At 27.5% G+C, this 14,395-nt stretch overlaps 1 protein-coding gene across 1 annotated transcript; it reads left to right on the forward strand.

The window, feature by feature from the left end:
* The first annotated feature begins 960 nt into the window (after nt 1–960).
* LOC103488992 (F-box/kelch-repeat protein At1g23390) lies at nt 961–2,286 on the forward strand. The gene has a single exon (XM_008447966.3). It carries the CDS (start codon nt 1,044–1,046, stop codon nt 2,175–2,177), a length of 1,134 nt encoding a protein of 377 aa, XP_008446188.1. The 5' UTR covers nt 961–1,043; the 3' UTR covers nt 2,178–2,286.
* The last annotated feature ends 12,109 nt before the right edge of the window (nt 2,287–14,395 follow it).

Consider the following 14,395-nt stretch of genomic DNA (forward strand, 5'->3'; position numbering starts at 1 on the left):
TGCGCATTATTAATCAATATCAACAAGTGGGGAAAAAAATAGTGACTTAGTAAGGCCTAAAAACAACTAAAATCACATCATTATTATTAAATAAAATGTAAGTAATAAATTGATGTCTTTGGATGGTTCTTCATATCACCTGTTATGCCCATGGAAAATAATAAAAATGCATGGATGGTATTGAATGTGTACTTTGGAATCACAAGGATCATATATGTTGGATGATGCTATGAGGAGATATTTTTACTTATCCAACATAATTGTTGTACTAGTTTGCAATTGGAAGGAAGAGGTCCAAATCGAGATTTAATACTCGCTAGATAGTGATTTAAAATATACTCTGTTTTTATAACAACAAGAAACGTATCAACAATTAATTAAAGGAGAATTACAAGTCGTAGCATTCAAGAATAATTAAGGAAGAACTTAACCAAAGAAGAATAATATAGTCCATTGATACCTTATTTCCACCGGACCACGTCAACTTAGTTAGAGTTTTGTGAGCCACACAATATTTTTAACATTTATCGAATTTATTTAATACTATTTTAGACTTTTAGTTACTCTTGACTTTAATTCGTTTTGTTTATTCTGCTTTTTGTTGGTTTTTATTGTTAAGAAAAAATCGTTGATTTTTGTCGTTTTTGTTTTTTTTTTTTCTTTGATCTATTTTAAAATAGTGTACATTCAAAATATTTATTTTAGTTGTCGTAATTTTAATTTTACTTATTTTTATCTATATAATTTTAAGTTTAAGAATAGACCATTTAGTGAATTTTGAGTGTTAAATTTTAGAAAATAAATTTAAAAAATGACTTAAATAATTTTATACTAATTTTATCTTAAAATATTATAAGTCATTTTAAATTAGATGATTAATTTTTAATTGTCACGTGCTCGGTTGAAACTACGTTTTTTAATAATTGTGCTCTTTCCTTCCTTAAATAAAAAAAACAGGACCTGTAGATAGAGAATTGTTGTGTTATATATATTTATCCAATCAAAGATGCCCTCCTCAAGTGTTCCAGTCACAGCTTGCCTCCATGTCCACGGAAGAGACGGCGGATGAGCATGACGGCGCCTCTGTACACGGCGATATTTTGGAGTCAATTCTCTCTCACGTCCCTCTCATCGATCTCGCTTCTTCCTCTTGCGTTTCACGTGGTTGGGAACGCGCCGTTTCATCCTCTCTCTCCCATTTCAATTCCCCCAAACCATGGCTCCTCCTCCACTTTCCTTCTTCCGCCTCTGCCGCTGCCTACGACCCTCGCTCCGCCATCTGGATGGACATCAACTGCCGCCATCCGATCACACCCGCCACCGCCCCTCTCCGTTCTTCTCACTCCACCTTGCTCTACACACTCACCCCTTCCCAATTCTCTTTCTCCATCGACCCCCTCCACCTCAAGTGGCATCACGTGTCTCCCCCGTTGACGTGGCGAACTGACCCAATCGTTGCCCTCGTTGCCAGCAGACTCATCGTCGTCGCCGGCACGTGTGTCTTCGTTGACGAACCTCCCGCCGTTGAGATTTACGACTTGGAATCCAATACATGGGAAACGTACGAATATTTGCCTTCAATTTTCGCCGAATACGCGACCGCCGTATGGTATTCCGTTGCTGTTGATGATCATAAACTACACATCATGCATAAAAGTTCGGCGGCCATATTTTCGTTTGACCCGACGGAGAAATCGTGGGCAGGCCCGTATGAATCGAAACCCGACCCGAATTTGTTTTCCTCGATAATCGGATTCGCCGGCGGTGAAATGGTGGTTGTGGGACTGACGGGATCGCCGGAGGATGTTCAAAGTGTGAAGATATATGGAGTGACGGCTGCCGAATTTTCGGAATGGAGGGAGATTGGGGAAATGCCGAAGTCATTGGTTGAGAAATTACAGGGAGAAAGTGCAGAAATGGCGTCGATCGGAATGTCGTGGGCGGGAGATTTCTTATTTATTCACCATGGTTCGGACCCGGTGGAGATGATACAGTGCGAGGTGGTCGGGGGTGGTTGTAGGTGGGGAAGCGTACCAAATACGGTGGTAGATGACCGGATTCGGCTACGGGGGTTGGTGTTGACGAGTTCGAATATGGGTATCGAAGAATTGAAGAAAGCATTGAGATCAGAAAGGCCACGAATCACCATCAAGATCAAGGATTGTGTCGGGGACTGAATCCGATCGTTTTTGTCCAATGCCAAATCTTTATTTGTTCCCCAAATTTCCATTTCATATTAAATATACGAGTACTAATAATATTATTATTTTCCTTTGGGGTTGCAAAGTTGTACGTTTCTATTTTTAAATTGTTATTTTATTATCAAATCTCAATTATTGAATTTTAGGTTAAAAGGTGAGTTTGAAAGGTTACATCCATTGATTTAAAAGAATTTTCGTACTATAATAAAATTATAAAGAAAGTTGCGTTCGAAGATAACTGACACACAAATTCGTACGTCGGTAGATGCCTTATCTTTCAACGTCTTAACAATTGAGGTAGAAGATGTAAGAGAACTCCCGACACATTATTTAATGTATCGAGAGATAGACGAAAACTATCAACGCTTTATTAAAGCGTCGGCAAGCGTCGACAATAGTTGGATAACTTCTGTATATTGATATTTGAGAAAGGACAATTATTAGGTATAGAACTACTCATATGAACTAAGCATCAAATTATTGATTATACATTTTTTAATAATTGTGATGTAATTTTATTTTGTTTTCAACCTTTTTCTTTTTAGTAACATTTAAGTATGATTGATTTAGTTTTTATACAATGCATTGGGGTTTTATTGAGAGACTATTTAGTTTTTTGACATATTGAATTTGGAATGAGATTTTGTTTGTGTTTGTGACGAAGATTCATCACCAACCTTTGCAACTATTGATCTAGAGGGTTTAATGCATTAACATTTAAGTAAGTCTGATCATATTAATTACTTGAGAAGTGTTCAAATTTTAAGTCTTATCTCTTGTTCTTTGATTAAAAGGTAATTTAATTGTCATTTCCTTTAAATTGTTGTCTAATTGACTTAGAGGTCTTATAATTTAATGTTAGGAGCTCACCGATTAGGTTCTTAAAATAATTTTTCATTGAATAATTAGTTTGATTTTGATATTATCTAATTTTACAAAATTTTAGTTATTAATATGTTTATAGACCAATTTAAATCTTTTTAACTCAACCCAAGTTTAAGGGTTAGGTTGGATTGACCAACTCAACCCAATCATTCATGTTTAAAGTTCTATTCGAATTACTTCAAATTTTGAGCATAATTTCCACCATTAATATTTAAATCATTGCATTTAACTATTTAAGTTTGTACCATTTTACTCATTGTAATATATGTATGGATGTATTTTTTAAAATTAATATTTTCTCGAGATGTATACTAAAAATTCAATGAATAAATAATATATATAGATGCCATCTTATTTTGTTGTAAACTTTTCAAAAAGTTAAAAAAAAAAAATTTGATATTGAAACTTTTCTAAATACTAAATCAACAAATGTGGTCGTTAGTTATGGTTTGTATATTTAGTATTATCTCTTTTCAACCGCAGTCCCATTTTTCCTATAAGAGCTTAACATCTCCCACATTTTCTGTAAGTATGTGTGAAGTTGAAACCAATTTATAAGTTAATTTACCGGTAGTTTTAGGAGTAATAATTAAGTATATAGCAACACTTTTAAAAAACTACAAATATAGTAAAGTTTATCAGATTTCTATCGCTGATAGACTCTTATGGTTTATCAATGATAGACCAATATTTGTAACATAGTATATTTGTGTTAAACTCTTATCGACAGACTTTGAAATAAATGGTACAAATCCGAAGCTTCTTGAAATAAGTTGTAAACTTGCACCAAAACACCCTCATTTGACATAAAATTTCATACACTTTTAGTGTATTATAATGATAATAGTTCAACTAGCATATATAATGTATTTATTATCAATCTCCAAGTTAAACACTCGTTATTTCCATCTCATATACTCAACCCCAAAAGAAAATATATATATATATATATATATATCACACTACTCCACAAAATTGATTAATTGCTTGGCCAAATTGTATGAGTTAGGTACCCTATTGGCTCTTGGCAGTATGGTATTTGAGTTAGAACAATAATAATAATAATAATGACATTAGTACCATGTGATAAAGAGAGTCTTTGGACAAATGTTTAGGTAATCTGTCTACTTCAATCAATATATCTATCGCATATGATAGAATAGGTTTGACAATTACATATTAATTAATTACCTAAACAGTAGATTGTATTACTAGTGAAAATGACTAAACTAAATTTAACTTGACCGTAATTAACGTGACCTTTCATTCTGAATGTGGAAAGCTTGTTCAATGTTAAACTCCACGTAGATTTTGTAAACGTTATAATCCAAAATAAATATACTATTTAACTCTTACACTTTGAAGTCGGTAGAGTTTTTTTGATATCATTTGTTGTCAAATATTATACTAATTAATTAAATTCAATATTTTAAAAAAAAAAATATGAAAAATTGACAAACTATCTACCGTCCATAGAACAAAACCACTAAAAAAACAAAATTCATTATACTTGATTTATTTATAAAAATAAATATCTTATCAAATGTTCTATTTTTAACAATTTCACAAAAATTCAAATTAAATTTGCAATTGTCTCATTCTTATAAACTTACTTAGCTAAAGGGGTTTTTCAAAAATTGAAAATTTTGACAAAACTATTAACAATTCAGAGAACAAAACCACTAAAAAGATAAAATTTACTATATTTGATTTTTTTATAAAATGTAAATATTTCGTCAAAATTTTACTTTTAACCATTTTCTTTAATTTTTAAAACTAATAAATTATTAATTTATAAACAATTAAGTATATATTAACAAGTTAATTTAAATTTCAGTATAAATTACTCTCTTCTTTCACAGAGAAAAAGAATTAAAATTATTTATAAAATATAGAAAAAAAAAACTTAAATAGACTATATATATATATAAATAGTTATAGTTTTTTGACATATTTAAAAATGTCTATATTTTAATATTGTTTATTATTAAAACATTGTATTATTTTTAATTAATAAACTACAATTTGACTAATACTTCAAATGATATTTATCGTCTGATTAATTAACCTATTGAAATTATGTAAGTTCATCATGCTTAATTCAACAAATTAAATACTAAAACATAACTTTTCGTGATTAAATTTAGACAAACATTTCTCCTTTGTAATCATATAAAGTCATATTTAACTTTAGTAAATTCATGCTCGAGAGTTATTTGTCAACTTTAAGAAATGCATTATGGTTAGCCATGAATTGAAATTTACTTGATACCAAAATCCTTTATATATATATATATATATATATATATATATATATATATATATATATATATATATATATATATATATATATATATATATATATATATAAATATAAAGTAGAGAAATAGGTAATTAAATATAAAATGAAGTATTAACCAAATATTAAATTAATTAAATGAATTATTTAACTTTATTAATGATTTGGTGATATTAAATTAAGTTATTAGGTTAGGTATAGCCTATAGCGAAGCGTAACGTTAAGATTATTTATGAGTATTAATCCTTCTCATACTTATCATTTTTTTTCGGTACTAATATAACACGCATGTAAAATGAACTTCAATATTTTAATTTATATTCTTAATTAGTATTTAATTTTTTACCCAACCAACTTTAATGCCAAAATATAATGGGACATATGTAACTATTTTTTTTTACCAAAATTACATTATAATGACAAAAAAAAAAAAAAAAAGAGGATTCATGAATTAAATAATCTTTTTTAGTATAAAAATACATTTACATTATAGATGTTTTTGTTCCATTTGGTTTTCTTAAAGTTGAAAATGATTTTAAATATAGTGATTTGAAAGTGGAGAAATAATTTTAAAATAAATGTAAATTTAGATGATAAATAAAAGTAAAAAAAGGTTAAATTTTTTATTAATATAGATTAATGTTTACGATGTGTTAATTAAAAATTAAAAAATTCGAGTAATTTTTATCAAGAAAAATTTAAAGTAGAAATAAGAGTGGGAATCATTTCAAAATTTAAAACAAATCTTTTTTTTTTCTTCTCAAACAATGTTAATTCTAATACTTAGATTATATGTATTAATTTATTTGGATTCATCCACAAGTCTTAAATTTTATCTAATGTTACTATTTAATTGACCGGAAAAAATAAAAGCTAATTTTATTTGTTTGTTTGTTTCATTTTTAATTCTATTATTATGGTTTATTTGTGATTTTGAAAAAATGAAAAAAAAATATTTTCAAAAAAAATAAATAAATACATGGGCTTGAAAATGGGCCTCATAGCTATCATAGTTTGCGGACTGTCAAACCTTATCGACACCGTATCCAACCTGCAGCCTTCAAGAGAAAGTTCTTTTCCTTTTCCTTTTTCTCCTAAGTTTGATTTCCAACTTAGTGTCTGTGTTTTGAAATTGTATTTATATTTTTAATCTTAATTTTTCACTAAATATGTATGTTCTATTTTTAATGTTAATTATGTTAATAAATTTTAAATAATAGAAAGACTCATACTTAATTAAATTTCAATAATTTTTGTTATTTTTAAAACTAAACGTAAAGTTTTACTTCACAATTACTTTAAATTAATTAATAAGTCTCGATTTCAATAGAATTGAATATTTTAATGAAAGTTTGAGGATAAAAATATAAGATTTTGAAATCTAAGGATTAAATTAAAAAAAAAAAACTCAAATCTTATAAATCAAATTTTTGTAGCATGTTGATACTTAGAGATTAAATTGAAACTTAAAAACAAAATATGTAACATTTTTAAATTTAGATACTAAATATAAACTAATCTCGAAATTTGAGGATCAAAAAGGTATTTTTCACTTATTTCTAGTTTCCTAAGTTAAAAAGTCGTGTTTTCTTATCGATCTTAAGAAAAGTTTCACACTAACACGTAAAAGCGATATTTTCAAAACGTACACAACTAACACGATTTTGATGATTTCCCAATAAATCAAAACAAGTTTTGATTGAAAAACAATATATTAAGAAAAAAAAAAAAGCTAAAACCCGAAATCATTCAAAATTGAGGACATTAATGAAAGACATCACAAGCAATTTTTTTAATCAATAGAAAAAGAAAGTATATGAATAGATATATTAATAATAACAATAATAGCATATATGCATATTTAAAGATTGAGAATGAATTGTAAATGCCCATTCTATTTTTAAAAAAAAAAACCAAAATTTCCTGGAATTAGATAAGCATAGAATAATGTAAAAATAGGTCAAAAAGACATATCTGATTATTATTATTATCACATTGATAGTACTTTCCTACATCTCATATCTCAGAATATCTTCCAAATTTATTTCTTTTTCCTTTGTAATCCAAGAATGGCCCCAAGAGCGAATCCGGGAAGTTGGAACCTCTCTTTTTGACCGCCCTTTCTCTCTCTCTCTCTTTTTTAAGAAAAGATACTTACAAGTTGGGCCGAGCCCAGCCCAGCAACTTTTGTCATTCATATAGCTCCCATGTTTTCTGGACCAACTTTGTACAATTCTTTCTTTTTTATTTTAAAATTTTAGCCTTTTCCAGTTCTCGATTTTAAATAAAATAAGTGTTCTTTTTATTATATATGGAAATTAATTATTGATTTAAACATGTTTTATTGGATGATAAAAAGGGGAAGAAAAAAAAAAGAAAAAAAGAAAAGAGAGATGTGTTTTGGAATTAACTAAACAAAGGGATTTGTGCATGTGACTTGTTGTTGACTCCTCGTCGTCTCATTACCTTGTCAACTCGGTTTATTCAACTCAAACAGACTGAAAAGTATTCTGAAACCAATCACATCAACCCACGTGGGTTTTTCATTTCTTTATTATTATTTTATTCATAAAACTCTTTATTATTATATACAATTTTCTAATTCACATTAATGTCTATTCATTACTTTCAAATAATTAAAATTCTCATTTTATATCCCTCCCTTTAAACTTTAAATTAATATTATATTAATTTATTTAGATGATGAAAACTCAAAGTTTATTAATTTGTGGTTTAAATTAATACAACTATTAAATTTAAGGTTTAAATAGATACAATTATTAATTTATAATTTAAATTGGTACAACTATGAAACTCAATGGTATAAATTGATATTTACTTTAAAATAATTATGAAATTAAATGAAATTCTATACTTATAAATATGTAGAGGATAAAAATTATTTACCAATATAACAAAACCTATTAAATTTCCTCTAACTAAATTAGTTTTTTTCGTTAAATGTGAAAAATGTTTGATTTTTTTTTTCCTTTTGTATTCGTGACAATTACTCTAGTTATAATGTTGTAAATATTTAAAAATTAATTAGTAGACATTGATATTATATGTGAAAACAAATTTAAAAGTATAAATATCAATATTGAAGAATCAAATTGATGGATTACTCAAATTTTAAAGATAAAATCATAACGTTTTAAAGTTGAAACTAAAAATTTAAGGTCAAATTGTGTAACATTTTGAAACTTATGAATTAAATGAAAACTAATTAAATTCAAAATCTTGATAAAAAAGAAATATTTTTTGATTGCCATAAGAGTGGTTTCTTTTGTTCATACTAATTTTCTTTTAAAATTGATCCTTTTTTATTTTCAAAAGGATGGTGAAGTGGAAAAGTTTGCCATCTCAACTATCCCTCCAAGGGTATCAAATGAAAACGACATGTCGCATAGTTTAAGTTGCCACGTGGCTGTTTGACTTGTCCTCTTGCTTTTTAGTTAAAAGCTTATAAAATATCATGACGAACATACATATAATGGTCGACAAATCGGAACTTAGTGGGTTTTATTATCTCCAGCTAATCACCATTAAAAGACGTGTTAAACATTGTTCAATTCAACAAAACCCCTCTCTTTCACTAATGAAGGTGGTTTTTGTGACACGTGTACTCTAATTTATTCACTCTCTTAATTAATTTAATTACTTCTACACACACACAAAAAAAAAAAAAAAAAAAAAAAAGAAAAAAAAAAGGAAAAAAACCAAAAGAAGATTATTATTCTCTAATCTTATCTTCTCTTGTTAAATCTTGGTTTGGCCTTTTCAAGGTTCTTAATTCCTCAATGCAAATCATCATTAATTGATGAGATTAATTAAATTTTTCCCTCAGTCAAACTTTATTTTTTTAAATTATCTAATTTTGTTTGATTTATAAGTGTGTGGTTTGTAAAAATATCAATCATATTTTCATTTGAAATAATGTTAGGGGCACAAAAGTTGTATTCGATGAGTTTTGGCTTTTTTAATTAGGCAAATCTTCAAAACCCTTAATTCAAATGTTTAGTTCATTAAAAAAAAGTATATGAGAATAATAATTTACGTGCGAATTGCATGACATTTTCTAAATTTACGACGAAACAATAATTTTTCAAAATTAATTATACGACAACAAGTAAGATTTTGACAAAACAATGACTAATCATAAGAACACGAACACTACATTATTTTAATTGTTAGTCTCTTGCATGTCTTTTTCTATTAAAGAAAAACTTATATGTTAAAGTGAACATATGTCAATTGGCATATAAACATGTTAATAATTAAGATGTTTGAATCATGCACTACCGTAATCTGACTGTACTCTTCGTAAGATATAATATCAAAACGTTGATGATTTTTGAATGAACATATTTTTATATCTCATATATCATGTAAGTGTTAATACTAATTGAACGTATATGGTTGAACAAAAAGAAATTATTCAATCAATGAGAATTATAAAGATCAATATACTCGTTTACCTACAGCGATAAGGTTTTGTCCATGAAGAAAAAGCAAGCATCAATTCTCTTTGTCCAATTTTTTTAATTAAATCAACACTACTATCTGTTTTGTTCTATTTTTTCTATGGGTATGACTAAATTAATTTTAACCTTTCCAGATAATATAATTATATTGATTTAAACCATTCTCAAATTAGTTAGTCGTTTACTCTACTTTCTCATAGGTAGAAAAAACATTGTGTGAGTCAACGCAAAGAACTTGTATGTGTTTGTTGTCGTCATAGACTCTAGCTCTCTGTGAGTTTTTGTACATACGAGTCTACCATATTTTGATGTCTAAACTAGTGCATAAAATGCACGATTTACTTATGCATATAAAGTAACATAAGAGCTCCCACCTCTCGAAGACTACTTAACATTAGGGTTGTCAAATGGGGATATTCTCGTAGTTATGTAGGGTGTCAAAATCGAATTGGTCTTGGTAATTCCCTAATTTGTAATGCAATTTATACTCGAGACTCTGATATCTTTCACATGTCGCTTCTCACATGATAAATTTTTTGGTAAACTTTTGCGAAAATTTGACGGCAAAACAATTTATTCTAGGTGATTTATTCATGTATGCCAATAGTTTTAACCGAATGAAATCAAGTGGAAATAACATCAAACCACTAACAAGATGTGTTAAATTTTTCGAGTAATATAAAAGCGAGGAGATTATAACCACAGACATCGTAATTATTAACAAATACATATATCACACGAAATGTCTTAACTAATTCAATTATATTAATCATTATTAGATCTAATTTGATATGATTATTCAGTAATTAGGAGTATATAATATAAAAGTTGATATTAGTTCCCTCCTTTTAGAATGAAAAGGCATTACCATTTAAGTTCAAACCCACAAACATTGATGGTCAATTCACAACCTTTTTTTCTCTTTTCTTTTCCTTTCTTCTGATCTCTCTAGAAATATGCACAACACTAAACACCCCCTTTTGTTTTCCTTCAATCCAAGCCCTTCCTTTTTGGAGTCATCTCTCTCAACTACGTCTCTCTTTCAGGTCATTCCCTTTTACCCTAGCTGCTCTTCTTTTTACTTTATCAACTCTCTTTTTCTTTTTTCTTTCTACTTCTATTTCCCATTTCTACATCAATTTTCTAGGTTTTTACAATATCGTATTTATGTCCATCCTGAAATTTTTTTGAAATTTCGATAAAGGAGAATATCGTTTTTTTTCTTTCTACCTCTTTGAAATTGATGTGTTTGACTAATTAATTAAGTGATAATCATGTCAATTGATCGTTAGATTTTGTATTTATAATATGATAACTATATATATTATAATTATACCCCATGATGGCAATAAACCTTTGTGTTTTTTGGTTTTATGAAAACTTGAGCTTTGGATTGCATTTGTTGTTCTTATTTATTTATTCAGAAAACCCTTCTTCCAATTTTAAATTTTGATACGAAAATAGTAAATTTGATTTATTATTCACAAGAAAAAAAAATTAAAAAACAGTAGCAAATATGCTAATTTTATAACTCGTAAAGTACACGACAAGTATCGAAACATAATAAAAATTACAATAATTTCGAGCACTTACGAATTACAATATAGATTTTTCAGCAGAAAAGATGGAATAAAGTGTATATATATATATATATATATATATATATATATATATATATATATATATATATATATATATATTAAATATGCATATAGAGGAAATAATTCAAAATTTATTGCGACTTTTGGTACAATAACACATATTAGAGATTATAGAGGGAATGATATATATGTCTCTTTCCATAGGTACATTAATACTAAACTCAAAACTCCAAAGTCCAATTGTTGAATATGACGAGAGCAGAAGATTGAAGGCTACAGGTTTGATTTGAAACTATTTAGTCTATAAGTTTAGCCAATAATTACAACAATCTCTTGATAGTTGATATACGAAAGTTTGATAATATCTTCCATATAACATTAAAAAAAAAAAAAAACATTATATCACTATAAGAAAATTGACCCATTTTCAAAGAAAAAAACCTTTGATGATAAAAAAGTTATCTCAACCTAACGTTTGAAAAGTGTCAAAATAGATTATGTCAAAACAATTTTTTCGAATATTTAATTATTATTTTTTAAAAGTTTGTTAAACTTCAAAAATTATTAATTTTCAAATGTTACATAAGCTTATAGTAAAAATGTGATGCACTTTGTAAGTTATAAATAAACGATTCAATAAAGTTAGTCCTTAATTAAATTAAGGATAACAATCAAGTTATAAGAGGTTGTAATAATTCCTAATGAAAGTTACAACACAATTAATATTGGTATTAGTCTCACAGTTATAACTCGAGCTCTAAACCGAATGAGAGAGAGAAGTTCGTAGATGCTAACTAGGAGAAAAGTTATTGTAAATAAAAATAGTAGATACTATTAAAGTTTTTTTTAACCCTTTTTCATATAATGTATATTTTTTTCAAAAGGTTTTTCTAAGACCTCCAAAAAATATATATCTTTTTCAAATGTTATAAAAGGTTTTTTCAACACTTTGATAAAATGAATATATTTTTCAAAGATTATTTGTTATTAAGTAAATATATACTGAATGTTTTTTCAACAAAGTCGATAAATTAAATATTTTTATTATTTTTGATAAAAAGTATATGTTTCTCAAAGTTTTTTTCCTAAACCTCCAATCAATTTATATATCTTTTTCGAAGGTATTTTATCATCTCCAATAAAAGATAATTAGTCCAATTTTCTTTGTAGTATATTTGTTAGTCACCAAAAACACAAATAACAATAATTAACAAATCCACCATTTATTTCAAGACTGAAAGTAATATTAATTTAAATATTTATTTTAATAATTTTCTATTCACAAAAACATATTTTAATCTCATATTCTATCGAATTAACTTCAATTTCAATATCGCGTCAACATTAAAATCCACATGTAGGCCTACTATATGAAAGATATAACACTACAATAAATTTAGTAATAGAGCAAGCATGCAATAAGTTTAAAAACTTGTCGAATACTAATCTTTAGGCCATAAAACATATCATAAAGATTTACTAAACATTAATTATTTAAAAGTCTTTTTTAACGATAATTACAACTAAGAGATATGGAAGCATTTACCTTCAAAAGAGGAAAAAGAAAAGAAAAAAGAAAAAAAAATAGTTAGAATTAGTAATAAGCAAAGTATTATATTATTACGCAACACACACACAGAGAGCAGAGAAAGACCCTACCAACAAACTTGGAAACAAACGCATCCAATATTTTTTTTTTTCCCTCCGTTTCCAAACGTGCCACTGATCCACTACTCCGCACCCGCACCGTAAGTCCACAGAGGTCCCACCACAAACTATAATCGGACGGAGAGTGATGAAAGGAGCCCACAGCGGAGTGTACGCACAGTAACATTGGTGGAGCTCCTTTTCTTTTGTTTTCTTTTTATGAGTTAATTAATTGAAAGGATGTGATCAAGTTGGGGTTCTGTCGGGTCTCGCCTATCACATTACCAGAATCATGTCGGCCACCGTGTAAAAAGTTTTTTCCTTTTCCCCAATATTTTTTCCCATTCCTAAATTCCCCCCCCCCCCCCCCCCCTTTTTTTTTTTTAATTTATATTCCTAAAACTAAACGTAATTAAGTAAACTATTACGACGCCGTTTTGCCTTCCTCATTTTTTTCTTTCCTTCCATTTCTTAATTATATAAAACTGATTAACTTTTATAAATATAACGAAGCCGCCAGTTATTTTTAGTACACCGTAACAAAATAAAAAAATTTCATAAAAATTGTCATTTTTTTAAAATATTCTAAGTTTATTTTTCTTTTTCATCGTTTATATTTTTTTTTTTTGCGATTTTTTTCTTTCTAATGTCTTTCTTTTTCGACAATTTTTCTTTTATTTTTTTCAAACCATCTTCTACGAAATAAAAAAAAAATAAAATGAAAAATTTCAGATCATTCTTTTAAAAATATTCTAGGGTTGCTATTCTTTTCCATCGTTTTTCTTTTCTTCTTGATTGTGATTTTTTTTTTCTTTTCATTGTCTTTCTTTTCTTATTCTGCAATTTTTCTTTTATTTTTCCAAACCATATTCTACCAAATATAAAAGATATTGGAAATCTGATGTCCAAATCTAAACAACTATCATGTACAAGATAATCTTGAAAACAAAAATCGTTTAAGTTTTCATATATCCCTAATAACCAAATCTAAACAATCGTATCAAACGCGCGACATTGATGAGGATATTTTTAGTATTTTTCATTACGAGCATGTGAGCTTTTCCGTTTTTAAAATTTTTTTTCTACGATACAAACAGTTTGCTGTTTTATTGTATTTTTTAAAATCCTCTAAACGTATGATTGAATTTGGATCGAAGTTAATTAATACACATTTTACAATTTTTGTATTTGTTAAATATTTATAAAATTCAAAACTATGAGGTACAAAAGTAGAAGAAAAAAAAATAAAAGAACAATTTCCTTTTGGGATATGGAATA

The sequence above is a fragment of the Cucumis melo genome, chromosome 10 (genome assembly GCF_025177605.1).
Source record: "Cucumis melo cultivar AY chromosome 10, USDA_Cmelo_AY_1.0, whole genome shotgun sequence".
Taxonomy (NCBI): Eukaryota; Viridiplantae; Streptophyta; class Magnoliopsida; order Cucurbitales; family Cucurbitaceae; genus Cucumis; species Cucumis melo.